The sequence below is a fragment of the Salvelinus namaycush genome, chromosome 14 (genome assembly GCF_016432855.1).
Source record: "Salvelinus namaycush isolate Seneca chromosome 14, SaNama_1.0, whole genome shotgun sequence".
Taxonomy (NCBI): Eukaryota; Metazoa; Chordata; class Actinopteri; order Salmoniformes; family Salmonidae; genus Salvelinus; species Salvelinus namaycush.
This window is the reverse complement of record NC_052320.1, coordinates 14901561-14922221: the sequence shown is the minus strand read 5'-3', so window position 1 is coordinate 14922221 and position 20661 is coordinate 14901561. Positions and strand designations below refer to the sequence as shown.

Here is a 20661-nt window from a genome sequence, read left to right as displayed (position 1 = left end):
CTTATTCTTTGCAACTCTGCCTAGAAGGCCAGCATCCCGGAGTCGCCTCTTCACTGTTGACGTTGAGACTGGTGTTTTGCGGGTACTATTTAATGAAGCTGCCATTTCAGTTTCTCAAACTGGACACTCTAATGTACTTGTCCTTTTGCTCAGTTGTGCACCTGGGCCTCCCACTCCTCTTTCTATTCTGGTTAGAGCCAGTTTGCGCTGTTCTGTGAAGGGAGTAGTACACATCGTTGTACGAGGTCTTCCGTTTCTTGGCAATTTCTTGCATGGAATAGCCTTTGTTTCTCAGAACAAGAATAGACTGACAAGTTTCAGAAGAAAGTTCTTTGTTTCTGGCCATTTCGAGACTGTAATCGAACCCTACAAATGCTGATGCTCCAGATACTCAACTAGTCTAAAGAAGGCCAGTTTTATTGCCTCTTTAATCAGGATAACAGTTTTCAGCTGTGCTAACATAATTGCAAAAGGGTTTTCTAATGATCAATTAGCCTTTTAAAATGATAAACTTGGATTAGCTAACACAACGTGCCATTGGAACACAGGAGTGATGGTTGCTGATAATGGGCCTCTGTACACCTATGAAGATATTCCATAAAAAATCTGCCATTTACAGCTACAATAGTCATTTACAGCATTAACAATGTCTACACTGTATTTCTGATCAATTTGATGTTATTTTAATGGACATAATTTACTTTTCTTTAAAAAACAAGGACATTTCTAAGTGACCCCAAACTTTTGAACGGTAGTGTAAATAGTAAAGTAAAATACAGATACTCCCCAAAAATATTTAAGTAAAAATACTTGAAAGTACTACTTTAGTACTTTACACCACTGGTATTGTGTGTAGATTGATGAGGGGGGAGAAAACGAGTTATTTTAGAATAAGGCTGTAGCGTAACAAAATGTGAAAAACGTCAAGGGGTCTGAATACTTTCCGAAGGCACTGTACATAGAAAAGGTGTGATGAATGTTATTGTTTGCAGGTCCCCCTCCCTCTCCCCGTCCATCGCCAACCCAGCAGCAGCGCCAACCCCGGCCTCAGCCCAGTCCACAGACAGCCCACTCTGACACCAAGGAGGAGCTCAAGAAGAGGTAGGGTTCTGAGTGAAGAACAGTTACCTAGCGGGGGGGTGGGGGGGGCCTTGTAAAGGCCTGGTAAAAGTCTCATGACCGTAATGTTCATTTAATCGGCTCCAAAACAAAAACATTGCAGACCAAACAATAACGCTAGTGTTTGGACATTTATTTTTCTGATATTGACTTTCTTCTTTCACCTGTACTAAAAGACACGTTATGTGAAAAGTAATCCCTTATGAAGGTTAATATAAAATTAGATGATTTTTGACAATTGTCTTCTATTGTAGACTTTTCACACAGGTCATACATGTGGTATTTTTTGCCCCCTTGTGGGATGTTGTAAATGGCACAGTTAAAACAGAATGGCACCATTGTAGGATTGACAGTTGTGTGTTTCATGCAGCGTGTCAGATCACAAAAGCATTCGTGTGTGTGTGTGTTCCTCAGGTATGAGCGGCAACAAACAGTGGTTCAGGAGGAGTTAACGAAGGTGGCCCGGCGGGAGAGAGAGGCAGCCAGGACAGAGATGAGCAAAGCACTGTACAGAGAGAGGCTTCAATCATGCCAGGAGAGGGAAAAGACCAAACTACTAGTAAATCTGTCTCTCTCTCTATCTATCTCTCTCTCTCTTTCTCGCTTTAGTTCTCTCTCTGTGTCTTTCTTTCTCTGTCTCACTCCCTCTGTTTTATTTTGTCCCTCTGTTTTATCTTGTATTCCCCTCTGTAACGTCTCTCTCTCTCTCACCTTGGAGATCCACGGTGTGTTCAGGCTTTTTGGAGTAATGTATAATCACACCTCTGGGTATCTGTCATTGGTAACTTTTTCTTTCCACTCTACTTTGCATGATCTTTCTCTATTGCTTAATGTATCTGTGTGGGACATTCTCTGAAACCACAATCATTGCAGTGTCCGCTAACATACCATAGGTGGAGCCATATTACAGTCTTGAAACACTAGATTGCTGATGGAATGATGATGCTGGTCCACGTCTCATGTCCCCCAAAAAATATATAAAATGAACAACCACAAACGGTGCACTCTAACATTCTGAAGCCGGCAGTCGAGCTTCACCTCGGCAATCTGCATTATACACACAGGTAAACGTGTGTGAACAGGTGCCGTATGCATACACACGTGGTGCATCCACAGGCAGTCATATGAAGAGATGCACACTGCACAGACATGCACTGGTACATGCATTTACATATGACATATTCCTGTCACATCTTTGCATTGTTATCTTCCTCAAGTCCCCTCGGGCTAGTAAGGAGCCTGGTTAAGTTTTCTTTCACAAATAGAACATTTGACAGCGCTCAAATTGCTTCTTTTTGATTATACCAATTTCCACCTAACCCTGTTTCTCTCCCCACCCCCCTTCTCCTCCCACGCTCCCCCCTCCCTCACTCATCACCCACAAGGTTGTGCTATCTGAGCGGTAAATTGGACCCAGAGAGTTTCCTGGGGCTTTAGACAGGAGGGGAACACGTGTTTTACACGCAGCCCCTTTCAGGAAGCCTGCACAGAGATGTGTTTTGGAGGCTCTTATCTTCGCTCAGACACACGTCGGACACTAATAGAAATTCGTTGGAGAGGGAGCGTGTGGGGAATGCTCAATGAGCCACCGGAGCCCGGGCCTCTGATGTGAGAGGAGGGGTAACTGGTAATTGCAGTTCCTCCCCCCATCACACCCTTCCTCTCCCCCCTTTCCATCTCCCCAATACGTCCCCTCCCTGCCTCCTGATTAGTCAGGACATTAATGACAGTGATTGTAACCATGGCAACCCTTAACCTTGGTGGATCTGCAGCTGTAGTAGTATACCATCCTCCATCCTCCTCAAATGTGAAAGGAGACATGATTTCCATGGAAGATCCTAACTGAATACGGTACCAATGGCCTGTTTATGCTTTACAGTGGAGATGATGCAGGCTGACCCTCCATGTTAGTAGGAGAATGTGGGGTTGTAGGGGAGTCATCCAGGCCTACATTGTGCTCTGCCTTGCTTGACATGCTCTCCTAGGCTCTGGCCTGGGCGTCAATGGCTCTGTGAATGGACTCAACTCCAAGAGATCCAGGATAAACTGGAGCTCTGGCATACCCTAACCAGCAATCTGCATCCCTATCAGTTACTGATGACAGGGTCTGTCCCAGAGCGTGAAGTCACAAGCTCTGCTATGTAAAAGCCTAATTACGATCACCAGAACAGCTAAACCAAAACATTTTGATTAGAGGTCGACCGATTAATCGGAATGGCCGATTAATTAGGGCCGATTTCAAGTTTTCATAACAATCGGAAATCGGTATTTTTGGACACCGATTTGGCCGATTTTATTATTATTATTATATATATATTTTTTTTACACCTTTATTTAACTAGGCAAGTCAGTTAAGAACACATTCTTATTTTCAATGACGGCCTAGGAACAGTGGGTTAACTGCCTTGTTCATGGGCAGAACGACAGATTTTTACCTTGTCAGCTTGGGGATTCAATTTTGCAACCTTACAGTTAACTAGTCCAACGCTCTAACCACCTGCTTTACATTGCACTCCACAAGGAGCCTGCCTGTTACGCGAATGTAGTAAGAAGCCAAGGTAAGTTGCTAGCTAGCATTAAACTTATCTTATAAAAACCAATCAATCAATCATAATCACTAGTTAACTACACATGGTTGATGATATTACTAGTTTATCTAGCGTGTCCTGCGTTGTATATAATCGATGCGGTGCGCATTCACGAAAAAGGACTGTCGTTGCTTCAACGTGTACCTAACCATAAACATCAATGCCTTTCTTAAAATCAATACACAGAAGTATATATTTTTAATCCTGCATATTTAGCTAAAATAAATCCAGGTTAGCAGGCAATATTAACCAGGTGAAATTGTGTCACTTCTCATGCGTTCATTGCACGCAGAGTCAGGGTATATGCAACAGTTTGGGCCGCCTGGCTCGTTGCAAACTAATTTGCCAGAATTTTACGTAATTATGACATAACATTGAAGGTTGTGCAATGTAACAGGAATATTTAGACTTATGGATACCACCCGTTAGATAAAATACGGAACGGTTCTGTATTTCACTGAAAGAATAAATGTTTTGTTTTCGAGATGATAGTTTCCGGATTCAACCATATTAATGACCTAAGGCTCGTATTTCTGTGTGTTATTATGTTATAATTAAGTCTATGATTTGATAGGGCAGTCTGACTGAGCGATGGTAGGCACCAGCAGGCTCGTAAGCATTCATTCCAACAGCACTCGTGCATTTTGCCAGCAGCTCTTCGCTGTGCTTCAAGCATTGCGCTGTTTATGACTTCAAGCCTATCAACTCCCGAGATTAGGCTGGTGTAACCGATGTGAAATGGCTAGCTAGTTAGCGGGGTGCGCGCTAATAGCGTTTCAAAAGTCACTTGCTCTGAGACTTGGACTAGTTGTTCCCCTTGCTCTGCATGGGTAACGCTGCTTTGAGGGTGGCTGTTGTCCATGTTCCTGGTTCGAGCCCAGGTAGGGGCGAGGAGAGGGACGGAAGCTATACTGTTACACTTGCAATACTAAAGTGCCTATAAGAACATCCAATAGTCAAAGGTATATGAAATACAAATCGTATAGAGAGAAATAGTCCTATAATTCCTATAATAACTACAACCTAAAACTTCTTACCTGGGAATATTGAAGACTCATGTTAAAAGGAACCACCAGCTTTCATATGTTCTCATGTTCTGAGCAAGGAACTTAAACGTTAGCTTTCTTACATGGCACATATTGCACTTTTACTTTCTTCTCCAACACTTTGTTTTTGCATTATTTAAACCAAATTGAACATGTTTCATTATTTATTTGAGGTTAAATTGATTTTATTGATGTATTATATTAAGTTAAAATAAGTGTTAATTCAGTATTGTTGTAATTGTCATTATTACAATTACATTTAAAAAAATCGTCCGATCTAATCAGTATTGGCTTTTTTTGGTCCTCCAATAATCGGTATCGGCGTTGAAAAATCATAATCGGTCGACCTCTAATTTTGATGGCCATTTGGGCTCTAAAATTAGTTCATTATGATCAAATCAGATCCCCACAGTGAATTCATTTAAAATTCGCTACAAATTAAGATATTTTAGTAAATAGTGATCCATTCTGACTACTACATTTGTCGTCACACAGGGATACATGCCCACACAGACCGATCGCAGGCTACAAGGAGCCTCTCTCAGACAGGATGAAAACGATTACATCGACCATGATTCTTTGCTAGTTACCACCACTTACACCCCCATTGGGAGTTTTCCATAGGAAACTATCTGCTGGTTTTAATGTCTATGGTCTGTCCACATAAAATCAATGATTAGTAGAGGTGGGACCAAGTTACTGTTATCCGAGTCACAAGGTCCGAGTCTCTAGTCGACTCCCAAGTAGAACGAGTTGAGTCTCGAATCAAGTCCAAGTCGTGCATTCTAATTCATTTTAACAACAAATTCCATTAATTTTTAGAGCTGCATATTTATTTATTTATGGAAATCATCTCTCCTTACAATTTGACGTTTGCGCTGCTCCCGATCCTATAGCTGTACAGAAAATCAATCTGTTCGCTATCTCACCCGACCTGTGTTGATTGACAGTTTGCTGGTCCAATCAGAGGGCTGTGTGTGTGTGTGTTTCACTAGCCAAACTGTGGCTTAAATTTTTTTTAAATAATAATATTACATGTTCGATGCTGCGGCTACTGTCTCTGGCTGAGTGGAGAGTACTCCAATGAGTTACAAAAACCTGGCCAGATAATTTCAAGTCATCAGTCTCAAGTCAAAGTTGAGTCTTGAGGCTCCAAGTCCAAGTAAAGTCTCAAGTTCTTTTCTTTTAAGTCGTGTCCAAGTCATCTGACTCGAGTCCATACCTCTGATTAGTATCAGGAAAGTAACTGGTTAATGAAGCATCATTTGACTTCTAGGCTACTTTCCTGGGGGACTATTGCTGGTGTTAGTGATGGTTCACTATTTGACCATGGACCCGCTGGTCTGATCAATAACTCCCTTCTGTGTCTCTGTGATTCACTGTCTCTGACAAACAAACAAAAGGTCTCTGCATCAACTCAATTCATTAGCACACTATTACACTCATTGTTCAGCCCCTCATGTGCCTTTTGTCAGACTGTGTAAGAGAATAGCAATGTTATTATTAGAGGGAAGATGATAAAAGCGTTTCTCTTGTCTTTGTCGGGGTTGGCGCCGAGCATCAGCCAAGGTCACTAAAAGCCAAGTCACTGGAGGATGTGAAGCGGAGCGTCAGCGCCCTCCTTTTATTTGATCCCCCGTTCCGGCCTTTTGTCTTCATCCAACTAAACCACTGGACCTCCTCCTCTATCTGCCAAGGCCCTTGCTGCTCTGCGCCCTACAGTATGAATACTCATTGTTAATAGCGAGAGAGAGACTAAAGGGATTTTGTCTTTTAAAACGTATTAATGCCCTTTTGCAGTCTGTCAGCAGAAATGTCTAGATAGTCATATTAGCATACTGTGGATTCTTTCCCCTCTCTGCTCTGTACAATTAAAAAGCTAATTTCATTAGCAGCCTCCCAGCTTAGCTTTTGATACAGTTTCACACCAAATGCCATCTATGGTTTCTCAGGGCTGTTTGCACATTGCGACTCACAGTGAATACTTAGTACATACCGCATAAATACATATGTAACAAGATCTGTATTTGTTATGGCTCGACCGTACGGTATCTTATCCCTCACAGCAAGTTGTGTTTGGCTCGGTTCCTTCCCTTGGCTAACCCCTTCCCTTGTCTTCCACATGTCCTTTTAGAGTTAAGTGGTTGTAAACTTTGTTATCACTACATTAGCATGCAGTTAACCTGATGCTTTTGTGAATGTATGACAAGGTTAACTGCAGGCAGTGCCCCCAATCCCAACCAGATTTCCATTAAACTCTTCCTCATCTCAACACCAGATGGCAGTATAAGTATTCCATATCCCAGGTCTGGGTCTATGTGCTGCATGAAGGCCTACAGTAGGCCACTCGTCTACCTAAGTGTGTAATTTCCCTCTCCTAGGAAAGCTAGAGACAAATGTTATGATATCACCCCAGATAATCGAATAAGCCCTAATCGCTCTCATTTTCACAAGGATATCCGTCCAGCAGACTAAGCCATTTACCTCCATTATGATATGGATGGTAGAGTGGTGCTGTACAACAGTATAAGCATAGTAAACTATTCTCTAGTGAAGATGGATAGGGGATTTGAAGTGGCAAGCTGCTGTGTGAGCCGACAGATGTTTAGTTTGATTGGAAATCTTTACCTTTCCGTTTTACATTATTCACATTTCCTCAGCTGTGTAGCCTATTGTCTCTAAAACTATCGTCTTACATACTCAGACTACATTCCTTTATTGGTTTTCCTCGAAATTGGAACAGCTGTGTGCTCAGCGCTTCTAGAAACATCCACTCTACTTACTGTAGACATATAGCAGCCTGCTTCATTACTGTGGCTCAGATACATACAAAATACAAATCCAGCTATATATTGTTAGCATTTATGCTTTTGGCTCGCGTTCATACAGAAACCTTGTTAGAGGTTGAAGCAAACGGCTGAGAGGAGGAGAGCAGTGAAGAGATGTCTGCTCTGTTGTGATGCAATAGTTTACAACTGGCAAGAACTGTGCCAGTTGAGGGTTAGTATGAAATCGGTCAGACCAGATTGAGGGGAGTCCCAGGTGACAGTTTTGGCTGTCCTCTCGTTGTCGTGACCTATCGTGTGTGATAGATTGGAGAGCCCTGGGTTCATCTCTGAGATGGCAGACAGAGCCACTAGTTATCTGTCCTTAGATGCTCTGTAGTGTATCCCTGGTCCTCTAGAACACAATCAGTACAATTCTCTTCACTCTCAAATTATTTTCTGCTGGACTGCTCAGTATGGATGCTGCAGAAGTTTAAAGTTAGCTAGTAAATTTGAGTCTTTTTGGTTTGTAACTTCTTGTAGGGTGCTCACACCCTTGTGTTGATTCAATTCATACCCTTGTTCTCTCTCTCTCTCTCTCTCTCTCTCTCTCTCTCTCTCTCTCTCTCTCTCTCTCTCTCTCTCTCTCTCTCTCTCTCGCTTTCTCTTTCGTTTATCAGAGGGCTAGTAGTAGCAGCAGGAATCGGGGCTGTGCAGAGAGAGTGAACAGGGCTTGCACAGATAACCCAGCTATCGGTAATTGTAATCTCAGAGCTGACATCTTTCTGCATGTAAAGCTATTAAGGCTCCGCTAGCTGCGTCTCACAAGCAGCCCAGAATGGCAGTAATTGCAGACGAGATGACGGCAGGTGGAGGGGACAGAGATTTTATCCCTCACACTCTGAACGGCAGAACCACGGCACACAACACACCTGCTGCTCACTACTCTCCTCTCAGAACGTGTGGAGTGAGAGGGAATTAGTCAATTGGCTTAAGCTGCTTCTGGAGATCTTAAACAGTAGTGACAGAACACTGTGGGATTATTTGTGTCTAATTTTGTTTAGTTTACAATGTGAACAGACTGTGTGGCCAGACTGTCACTGCTTTGTTCAGTCAATAATCATTGGTTTGACTGATAACTGAGGTCTGAACGATACCTAATGAGACATCTTATTGGCTGATATCAAGGGTATTTGCACATCGTCTGTTGTGTGTGTGTGTGTGTGTGTTTGATTTGTTTACGTACATTGTGAGACTAGCTTAAGCCTTTATACTCTTTGTGAATGTGTGTGAGTGCCCCTCTCCCTGCTCCTTTTCATTTAACATCATTACTGTCAGGGCAGCCGGTTCCTCTTGGATAAGAAGAACTGCAGTTGTTTTCCAGCAAGGAGCCGTGCTGTAGAGTTATTAATGGTAGAAGAGATGGGGGAGAGGAAAGCCGGTGGCCCATATTGTCCTGCTCTCCAGACACCTTCCACTCTGGGTAATCACTTTGATTACTAACTGCTCATTTATTGCATAGCTGGGAGCTATGTGTTAAATACATGCATCTTAGTAAATAAACAGAGGAGAGGAGCAGACGGAGCTGAGACTGCTGCTATCAGATGGCTACTCAGCACAAACAACTGGCTCTGTGGGTTTGAGTTAGTGAGCGGGGCTCTTTTAATGTGCTCTAGACTAACTGTACTCTGATGCTGAGATACCATGTAGACTAGATGAGGGCAATGAGGAATGTAGCCGTCAAATAGCTCTGATTCACCATCCGCTGTCCAGAATGTCTGTTACGATGACAAGTGTCTCTTCTAGCTTGTTCTGTGTTTAACATCCATATGATTCATATGCATAGTGGGGTGTTTGCATTATGCATAACTTATTTGAGTAAAGCTAGCCTATATCTCTCACCAGATTCTCTCTGGTGCTTTGTGTTCCTGATCTGTTTCCCCTGATCCACTGGGACTTGTCTTCAGTTCCAGTTTCACCACTCGGTTCTAGATTAGAGTCTTCTCTCTCTCTCTCTCTCTCTCTCTCTCTCTCTCTCTCTCTCTCTCTCTCTCCTCTCTCTTCTCTCTCTTCTCTCTCTTCTCTCTCTTCTCTCTCTTCTCTCTCTCTCCTCTCTCTCTTCCCCCCCCCCCCCCCCCCCCCCCGCCCTATGTACTGAGTTACAGCCCAACAGATAACCAGGCATGGACGGCCTTATTTATGAGTAACCAGCGCCCAGCAAGCTTCATTTCGAGACTTATCTATGTAATTCATGTTTGGCTGAGTATTATCTGCTGGCTCCAGATTCCCGGAGAAGGAGAGAGCCCGTCCGATTGCCCTTTGTCTCTGCTGCAAATTAAAAGGGGATCCATTTTTTAAAATGACGAGGTCTGTGTGTGGTCAGGGAGAAAGGGATTAGGCCTGCTGCTATAGTGCTGCTGGTCCATTGGTTCAATTCAGGGTGTCACTCATTAGTATTAGTGATGGTGTGTGCATGTCGATGTCCAAATGTAAGGCTCTCAGATTGTATGTTAGCTATAGAGATGAGGCTGTAATTTAGCAGCTTGCCATATCACGTCTTGACCATATACTGTATAATGTGACGTGTGCCTGGCTAGATATGTAGGCTAGAACGAGCACTTACTTGAAAAACATGTGGCACACAAGCTGCAAGTGTGAATAAGAATGGCAGACATGCAGACAGTAAGTCAGACATACAGACAGCAAGAGCGTAACACAGCAGAAGTGTTTTCAGAGCTAATTCCCCTCTCCTCGCTCAACTTTCAGCCAGTCCTGAACACCAGGGACTAATAGAGAGATTTTCCTTAGGCGTTTTACTGTGATTGTAACGCCTGTAATTTACGCTGGAGCTGCTGTCATCTTCATCCTGGGCTGCCTGGCTGAGTCTAGAGGGGAGAGGAGAAGCTATAATGAAGCAGACACATACTAGAGACTTGAGGGTCTTTAAATGGTGTCAAAGAGCCTTTCACACAGGAAAGGACAGGTGAAGCTCTAAGCAGTGACACCAGCTAGAGTGATCCGCTAGGCTAAATGCATTGTGTTTCGAAGCACGTGCTGGCTTGATTAGGAACCCTGTTTGAAGAACAGTACAGTGACTGAAAGCTCTCTAAACTTTGGACCCTGGTTGATTTCTGTGAGTGGAGAAAGAGAAAGTGAACGTCTCAGAAATATTCTTTACTTTGAGTTGCAGAAAAGGGCCTTGGGGTTTGAGAACTGTCTCAACTGGGCAGAACTCTCAATCCAAAGAAAACACTGTTGGACAGTTCTACCAACCCCATGGCTGTAGCCCACAGCCTCTCAGACAGTGGGAAGTAACCATCCTCTACTTGGCTCTTTGTACCGTCTAGTTTTTATACCCCACCGAGGCATTCTCAGCCAAACTATAGCTTTCTCACAAGAGCAGAACTCTTTATGAAATCAAATTACCGCCCCTCCCATCCTGCAGCCTATTTATTTAACACACCCATTCTGTGTTTAGTAGATTTACCATTCAGCAGCCTTTTATAATGATGACGAATCATCCCTCTCCCTTTCGCTTGACCCCCTCCTTTACCCACTCTGCCTCTCAATATTCACAGCAGCGGCCCTTTTACTTTTCTTAACTTCCTTTTCCTCTCTCTCTCTTTTCCTTCCCGTCCCTCACGTTCTCTATCGCTCACCTTTCTAGCCTGCTGAAGAGGTGGATGCCTGGGTAAGCACAGCCTGATGTTCTGTTAATATCCCTCTCTTTTCCTCCCTGTTCCAACCACCGTGTTGTTATTGCCCTGCATTAAGGCTGAATGTGTGCATGCAGACAGGCCACTCTGCCGCCGTGCTACAGAGCTCTCCAGTTAGGAAATTGCATATGATCTGCGTGCTGATGGAGGTTGTTTTCTGTGCGAGAGACACGGGAGATGGGAGGAAAAGGGGGTGATTTTCGCCTGGGTGTAATTTAAGGTTGCGCTTTGTTGCGTTCTGTTGTCTGGCTGTTACATGCTACGCTCTCTCGCTCAGCGCTGCAGGAAGCCCTCGCATTGCCACTAGCGTCTGCCATGCACTCTGAGCACAGCCAACGGGGGGGGGGGGGTGGGGGTGGGGGTGGGTGGGGGGGGTGTGTGTGTGTGTCTTTAAGTGCATCCCTGCTGTGCTATGTCCATCTATATGTATCTCGTCAGCCTGAGCCCCAGTGACCTGAACCCGTCCTCCATGGCCATCTCCTCAGTTGTCTCCAGACAGTTTAAGGAAAGCAGCTGTCCTCAGTGACGTCTGTTGCTCTCTGTCCCTCCTCTCCACTCAGCTCTTAATCTCTTCACATACTACTAAACTAACTGTCCTACAGCCATACACTACTTACTTCCTCCTCTTTCTCTGGCTGCTGTACTTCTACTGATCTCTCTCGCTCTTCTACCTCTCCCACAGACACTACTGTCTCTTTGGTATTTGCTACAGTGAAATTCAATACATTTTTTGGTTTTCCAGAAGTCGTAGTTGGGGGATTCCGGATATCCTGCTTATTCCGGGAATCCTCTAACCGTAATTTGGGGAAAATCAAGGAATTTATTGAGTGTTTTTGTTGTTGGCTACAGTTATTACAGGCCACTACACAGTAAACTCACTGGAGTGGACACACCACAGCACACAACCAGAGAGACCGAAGCAGGAGCACGGTGTCATGGATGAGGACGAGGAGTACTCCAGTCTGCGTGTCAGTTGCATGTTTGTAGTTGTTTCTAGTCATGGGGGTTGGATGTGTTCCTGAATGGTACTTCATCATCATTTTCAATGCTTTGCTTTCTTTCACTCTGCTTGTTTTTGGGCTCCTTTCAGTGTTTTAATGTACTCTTTGCATTGTGAGTGACTGTCCAGCCGTGTACAGAGTAGTCTGACTAGTGACTCCCTGCCCAACCTGACCACAGTGTGTGTGCGCTTTCTCTCTTTCAGGCTAAACAGTTGGAGAAGAAGGAGGCAGAGCTGAAAGCACTGGATGCCTTTTTCAAGGAGCAGTTGGCACAACTGGAGAAGAGGGTATGAGACCATTTTATAAAGAGAAACACACAGTAATACTGTGCTACACACCACTGACCCTGACATACAGTATAAAGCTCCCATTTCTTCCCAAGCATAAATCAATGTAATTATGAAAATAGATATAAATGGGGATTGTTTCTTGACTTAATTATGAAGCCAGCCGTTAAAGCGTGAACATTCTCTGTGAGCCTCTTCACTGAATGTGTTGGGTGAAATGTAGCCCATCTGTTGTGATGAGCTTTCTCCGCATCACAAATGCACCCAGTAGTCCCATGCTTTCACTTTACTAACATGGTCAACAAGAGCAATTTACCCTTAGAGGGGGGAAAAAAGTAGTGTTTTTCTGGCTTTTAAGACCTTTCCCATCATTTTCCCTGACATTTCCGAGACATAAAAGTCGTGATGTGAAGCGCTAAGCAGCAGCCCTAACAGGCGCCGGCAGAGAGGACCTTTAATATCTCAGGCAGAGCAGAGGCAGTCCTGTAGGACCAGTAGGGAGACTCCTGGGGAGTTAGCATGCTATTTGTCTTGCGCTGCTGGCAGGGAAAGATGCAACTTGTGAACTGTGTCAGGAATTTGATAGGGCAACAATTGCCTCCCATAGAGCCACAGCAACAGTTAGAGAAAGGTAACGTAACAGTGATTTACTGTTAGTGGAAGCAGTGTTGGAGTCAAGGGGTTGATATTTTAAACATGTAGCCTGGTAGTAATGGTGGAGACAGCTTTCATACTACATTTATTATGACAAATGCTTTGTTACTCTTGGCCACAGATGGACTGGTCTGGGCTTGACTGTTTTCACACATTTTAAATAGCCTTTTTAATAGTGACTCTGAGTTCTATTACAGGGTAGTGAAGTGCTCAGATGGCTGCAAACGACAAAGATAATAATGAATATTTTCTCCCTGAGGTGGCGAGATGAAGTCCATCTGCTTCATACTGGAGGTCATAAAGTGATGTGTCTTTGTTCAGCTGGCCTACACTACTACGCCTTGATTGGCCCCATCTTCGTTTCGACGAGTGAGGAGGAGACGTTAAATGGAATGGGCTTTCCTTGCAGTGTGAGACGCGATGGAGCAGAAAGCGTCTGAGTGAAGCTGCCTTAAAGCCCATTGAGCTATTGGCTAATGAAGTCAGGGCCATTCTCCAAGATTTGCGATTGAATTTTTCAGAAAGAACAGCCGTTTTCTTCTTCCCTATGTCTCGTCTCTCCCTCATCATTTACACACAGGACAAAGGAATGTTCTCCTCTTGTGCATTCTGCTATCATTGTCAAGTGGACTGGTTGATTTAGAATAAGGTCCTTTTTTAAATGAAGGGAGTGATCTGTTGGTTTTGGGTGGGAAGTGGCCCTCACCAACCTGTGTGTACCCTTATAGAAGACATGCCGACTCTGGCACCGCTGTAATTTACTCTGCGTGTCTTATTATATTGCTTCATTGATGGCAGCACCTTGTTGTCGCCAGCAATCTCCCCCAGCCACACACTGACAATCATAGTTTGTCTTGTGTGGATTAGCCCGCATTTTAAAGCACTGCAAGGCAACGCTTTTCATTCTTTTTCTGCCGACTGCTGTTACTGTGTGGCAGTCTCAAGGAACAAGGAGTTATATCAGAAATGTTTTACACCCTGCTAGATTATTATTGTAAAATGTATTCATAGCCTTTTTGTGTTTGTTCACTTAGGATCCATTATTTGAACTAGATAGCATGTCAAATCATACGTTCCAATCTTCATGCATGGTCATGTGAAAACCAAGGGTTTGAGAGAGAAGTATTACCACTAGAAAGGCTGTTCATGGTTTGTTGTATCGCTAATTTACCACACCACTGTCTTCTTTAAAAAGATGTAGTTCCATGTCATGTAGCAAGCACTTTCCCCACTACCATTCTTTCCTGGTAATCAGACTTTGACCACATTGTAAACTGTCAAAGTGCCTGTTTGGGCACCAGGGGGCAGCTGTCTTGTGACAGTCTCCAATATTGGTTCGGTCCACAGGCAGGCAGGCGTTGTAGATTAGCACAGACTGATCATTAATTACCATGCAATCATCATAAATAAACATTTAATATCCAGCCTCTATTCACCCGAGCAACACATTGAGCCACCATGTGTATGATAGCAGTGAGTCGTCTAGGCCCTGTGTCAGATGCCTCTATTTATATTTACCTCATTATAAGAACGTGGCGTTTGCCAAAGGGATCAGTGACTGGCAGTGAAATGTTATGCGCAGTATTTGCTGTTGGGCTTTGGTTGTGTTATGATGGAACCGGACCAGGGAGGCAGATAATGCTGGGAAGTTGGCATGTCTGTTCAAACTGCTGTCACTCTGTTTGGGGGAGGTGGGTGAGTCCCCGCCTGACAGACTGAATCAGAGAAGAAGAGGGATTCTAGAGTTCATACCCTGAGTTCCCTTTACAGCCAATGGAAGCCATTCATTGGAGCAGTCTGTCTACATTGTATAGGTAGGCTACAACTCTGACGGTCTGAAACTGTGAGAAAGGCTTTCTATGAGTGTGTTTGTGAAGATGCCACACGTAATCGCCTCACGTCTGTGAATTCTCCTGAATGCTGGAAGTCAGAGAGCTGTGAAAACTACTGGTTGTAAACAGCAATGTCCCACTGCTGTTTGAATTAGCACAGGCTCTCACTAATCCAGCTAAAGCCTTCTGCTGGCTCCGCTGCTCTTGTCTACATCCCTCTCCTGCACCGCTCCTTGCTTCATATATCTGCGTTCCAAGGCTTCCTCAGCCCCGCACCCAGTACCCCCTCTTTCTCTCTCTCTCCTCCTTGTCACTAGTTGCAAAGCACTTTGACGCACTTGAACGTGGGTATGAGATCATAATCCTCCTGAAATCCTGACAGCCGTGTTGACACGTTGTCGGCAGGGGCCTCGTTCTGGAAATATCTACATGACTCCCCCATCCGACCAGCTGAAGCAGCGTTTACCTGAATGGACAGAGAGCAGAGCAGCCGGCCGCCAGACAGCTAGCCCCCTTTAGCCTCGAGGACCGCAGTAGCTAACCAATCACAAATTAATTTTCTTCAAAGCTTAAGGGGAGACAAATGCATTTTAATTTAATATTTTTTTAGCAAGGATTATTTTCCCAGCATGCCATACAGATATAGGCACATGTCAGAGGCTCCAGGGGGTATAATACCTCTTCGCCTCTTAAACTGCAGGGGCAGCGGTTAGAACGATAGAGGACGGGAGAAGCATTCTAATCAGAATACTGTACAGGGTGCCTTTTCTTCGCATTAAAACCATATTTTGCTGTGTTGCCGGTTTCTTATGGAAATGTAAGAACTTTCACATGAAAGCATCAAAGTTATGTGCTTATGTGTTACGTGAGCTCTAAATTAGCCGTATCAATATTTTAAGCGCAGTATGTTCCATCTGGAGATGTTGATAGCCTAAACATTGGGATGGGAACATTACCTAACATTTACCCTTTTATAAAGCATTAGAGTAAGAATGACCCATCGGTAGTTTTGCTTTTATTTTGATTTTCTTTGGATCTTTCAGCTCTGTAATGTTGGGCACAAAAGTTATAGCTCATCTCCCGATACAAAATCTGAGTTTGCTCAGACAGACAGCTCATACAAAGAGAGACAACGAGAGAGACATTTTGTTAGTTCATTGTGCTGTCACTCAGCAGCACTATAGGTGGAAGCCAACTTACATGGATTTACTAAGAGTTAAATGGAAGGTGTTGTCTAAACCAGAGATTCTGGAGGACTAACACATCCTCCAGATACCTCCAGACACCTCTAGAAGAACAGACCAGACACTGAGTGACTGGGACATCCATTACTGATCTCCTTGACTCCTTATTGCCTGCAGGAGAGGATCCATCTCAAACACAAGAGGAAGGTTGAGGTTAATACGTCTGGTGTCTAAATATCTCACTGCAGAATTCACTTCGCCCTCACTTTTTTGGGGGTTTTCTCAAAATGATCGCTAAAACAGGAGTTTGCGTGGGCTGGAAGCCTGGTCTTTTTACAGCGTGTCAAAGTAGCGTGGCAGTTGGTGTCAGCGGTGGGATCGTTTGCCTGGGGGATAAGTGCTCCTGGTGGAGGTGTGTAAAACAGCGCTTAGCCCACATCGACACCAAGGCAGAGCCACCCTGCACAGATTAAGATATCGATTGGATTAGCGCAGCAGGAAATGGCACTGGGGGTGGAAGGAGGGAGTGAAGGAGGGTGGAAGATGAGTGTGGCTGACTGGGGTTGCCAGCCAGCGAGACGAACCAGGTGCCAGCTGCTGGATTTGCACAGGCAAATCCGGTTAATGCGGGTAGCATTGCACACAGCAACGGGTGCCTTAGTGCAAATGTATTCAGGAATGCAAGAGAGAGTCCCATCTTTAGTGTCATCTTCTCCTTGTTGTATTCACAAAGGGGTGGGTTTAAATGCCACTGGGCCATTCCCTGTGGACCAATAATACCCCTACTGCACATACAGTAGGATAGAGCTTAGACTTTCTACTGTTTTAATAACAGACACAAGATGGTAATAGTCTCTCAACAGGGCTCCCGAACCATCCTATCATCCTAATCAACGTTTTCAATGAATCCAGGTATTTTCATTCACCTCATTTTATATATACCCAGTCCCAGCTGTCAGTTTATTTTGGTTAAATATTTGGGACATCCAAAGACGCCTCTAAGCCCCCCATGATAAATGTGAATGAAGAGCTCCACTCTCACTCACTCACACACAGACTATATTCCAGCAGTTTCACTCACATAAATGGGTTAATAATTTTAGGCATGCACCACGTGGCTACAGAATACTTATTCCAGAGAAGCACAGTGGGTCACTGCTCTTTGGTAATTGCAAGCATCATAATCTCCTGGACTGGTGTTCACACAATAACAGTCCCCGCTGCAGTTCCTACTGTAGCTAGTTATGAGAACCTCTTCACAGCCTCATTAAAGCCATTAACATTTAAGAAGTAGCAGCCCTTAATGGGGGCTTCAGAGAGAGCTCAGTTCAGCCAGAGGGAGATGAGGCTGAGCAGCGGTGGGCCTCGTCCGACTCCGCCTTCCTCCTTTCACTCTGACTGGAGAGGATGAGGGGAAGGAAACGGAGGATAATTTGTCGTCTTTGATAGTTATCGGATTAGGTGTGAATGCATACGAGTGGTGCTCCTCTGTTTCCACTGTCGGCTTCCTCCGGTTCAGATGACTTGTGTAGGGATTAGATGGTGTGAAATATGACAGACTGACCCCACTGGAACTTGGTGAATTGATGGAGATTCAGGGTTGGGGTTAAGCAATGATCCCACCACATTCCTGCTCTACTCACTTCAATTACCCCCAGCTTTCCCTCCCTCTCCCTGTCAGAGGAGAAATATCCAAAATAATTAAGGGAAGCCTGTTTAGCCTGGGTTTATGGATGGCATTCTGAGGCACGGCCGTTACCTCATTAAACTGAGGTGCTGCCTGTCAAGGTACACATGGAAATGGGATTCCACCATGGCTGTCTCTTTCCTGGGCAGCCACATCAGTGATTATGGAACTGAAAACCTACGGTACAGAGGCATGTAGTCTCTCATGACAGGGATGTAGGCATTAGACCAGCACTGTGCTTTGGACCTATTTGATTGTATGCTATGGGCGTGGAGTCTCTTCAGCAGTAGTTAGAGCTGTTACTGGGGACTGTGCGGGTGATGATGGTCTCTGGGATGGTCTCTATAGCCTAATGAAGAGACTGTGTGTCAGTGACCAGGCCCACTGCTCCTTCCTCAGTCTGCCTGACTGACTGCCTGCCTGACTGACTGACTGCCAGAGGTGTAGTGACCTGGGATCAGAACACTCACTAACTACACCACGATGGTCATTAAGGTTTTAACATCTTTACAGGTTCCTCTGTACACTCTAGCAAGGCATTTAACTGCAATAACATCAGCTTAATATCCAGTTCTTAAATGAACTGGCTGTTACCGAAGGCAATGGTTTGGGATGGTGGGAAATGAAGGTGGTGATACTGATGATAGTTGTAGTAGTATTTTTATTAGCATTCAAGCATTTTAATAATTGCTGGATTGTATCATTAAAAAAATCTATGCCATCAATTTTATGGCTTCTCTACATCTCTCCAACTACAGCTAACCTGACCGTCTATGGAGGGTTGTTGAAAGAATCAGCCAGGTGTGAATGCTCAGTTGGTCACTGCTGTACAGTACATACTGTAGATGTGTTCGAATGTTGGGGATGTGCATTTTATCAGGGGATCATGTTATTTTCTTTCATCATGTAGAATTGTACACTAACTTACCTGTAAAATTCTGCGTTTCCTCATTTTTTATTTTTTATTCTACTGTATTATTGACTGTATGTTTTGTTTATTCCATGTGTAACTCTGTGTTGTTGTATGTGTTGAATTGCTATGCTTTATCTTGGCCAGGTCGCAGCCTACCTGGTTAAATAAATATAAAAATAAACATGATTTATTTTTTATATTTCAGAATTTGGATCGATACAAGCAAACCGAGAAACAGTTCCACGACCAAGCCACAAAATCCGAAGCTCTTGTAAAGTAAGTAAAACCGCCTGTTCATCTGTAGTAATGTTCACCTCCAGACTCTACAGTACCTGTGGAACTACAGTCCCTATGTAGATGGGCCCCAACTCAACACCACAGACAGTCATTCACAAGCTATAACACTTGAAAGTATTCTACAAGCTCTATGATGGATCCATGTACTCTGTAGAGCGCTTTTTCATCTCTGCTTTGCTGTAAATTATACAGTGATTGTATACTAGTTGCTCCCCTGTTTTGTCTCCCACTACAATTCACAGTAATTGACGTTGTCAGAATGGTAGAAGAGCTTGTATAAAATCGGTTTCCAGAGCCAACTAGTGCTGTGCTTTTGGTTTCCATGGAGATGGGTTGGCTCCCTTAGACTCCAACAATACACATGATGAGGTGCATTTTTCCCTCTAATTCACAAGAAAATGAAATGTCTTTCTCAGATGGAAGCAGCCCAGGGATAGCAAGGTGCTGTGAATGTTTTCTTGTTGTGATCATAGATAAGACATGGTAACAGTAACAGGTAGGTATGGCTGAGAGAAGTGGAGAATGACAGATACAGTATCTATGACAAAATGTATTCACCTGTGCCTGGGCTGTAGACTCAGACTAACATTCCCCCTGAGCAGATCTGACGCTCGTGAAATGAATGCAGATTGTTTGTAGTGCCATACAACTGTTGGACAATGGAGCTAGGCTAGTAGCCCATCACACTTACACACTTTGCCTACTCATTATCGCCAGAGTAAATGTCAGTGTAAATTCAATTCAATTAACCTCAACGGTACTTTATGCATGAGCAAAGCACCTGCCCAGATAGCAATCTTTTCTTCCCCAAACACTCCCCTGTGCAAAGTCCTGTAAATCGAATAAGCTTTATTTGGCTACTGTTTGATTAATCAGCATTTAAGAATGTATTTTTCAGCTAAATAATTATAATGAGAGGTGGGGAAACTGCTGACAAATGACACTGCAGTTCTAACTTTATTTCAGAATATGGAGGCATTTATTTCCATTTCCTGTCAAATTGTGAGCTTTCACTATTAGCCTTATCACATAGCCTACCAGTTTACTTGCCTTCTTAGCTAATGCATTTACTAATGCATGTTTTCCAAAGACTGACCTCAATTCTGCACAGTACAGGGATACCCTAATGACTATAGATGTTCATAGTAAATCCATGTGCTTTATTGGAAAGCCCTGATGTTAAAGAAGTGTTAAGCTCCATTTAGTTTGCATGGTTATGGTGAGTATTGAACATCTGGTGTTTCAATCCCATTGTAACGAGCTTCAACCTATTTTATAATACTCTTCATTTGGTCCATCCTTCCAGACGTGTTCATATAGAACCCAGTAGAATCAAGTATACCAGAATCCTGTGCTACTTAGGCGGTGAGACCCTCTAGATATGGGAGCACAGAACTAATCATAATTTTTATTCAGAACTATGATATGAATCAAACTGCAGTTGGGGACAAAAGTCCTATACGGGTATCACATCAGTCAATTCATTGTCGTGCTGTAGATATACTGTAGAATCAGTAATCCAGTTAATTACCATGACCAAAAGTTAGAAGTAGAGCAGAGTAGTAGTACAAT

At 43.8% G+C, this 20661-nt stretch overlaps 1 protein-coding gene across 2 annotated transcripts in view; it reads left to right on the top strand.

Annotated features, from left to right (window-relative positions):
* Positions 1–20661, top strand: part of chchd6a (coiled-coil-helix-coiled-coil-helix domain containing 6a) — a 74902-nt gene that overhangs the window by 17322 nt on the left and 36919 nt on the right. Inside the window, exons 3-7 of one of the 2 annotated variants that reach the window (XM_039008030.1) lie at positions 993–1101; positions 1534–1678; positions 11186–11209; positions 12439–12522; positions 18998–19068. In XM_039008030.1, the coding sequence (XP_038863958.1) occupies positions 993–1101; positions 1534–1678; positions 11186–11209; positions 12439–12522; positions 18998–19068 (433 nt within the window). The remainder of the gene's footprint in view (positions 1–992; positions 1102–1533; positions 1679–11185; positions 11210–12438; positions 12523–18997; positions 19069–20661) is intronic. The other variant, XM_039008031.1, reaches the window with a different exon arrangement.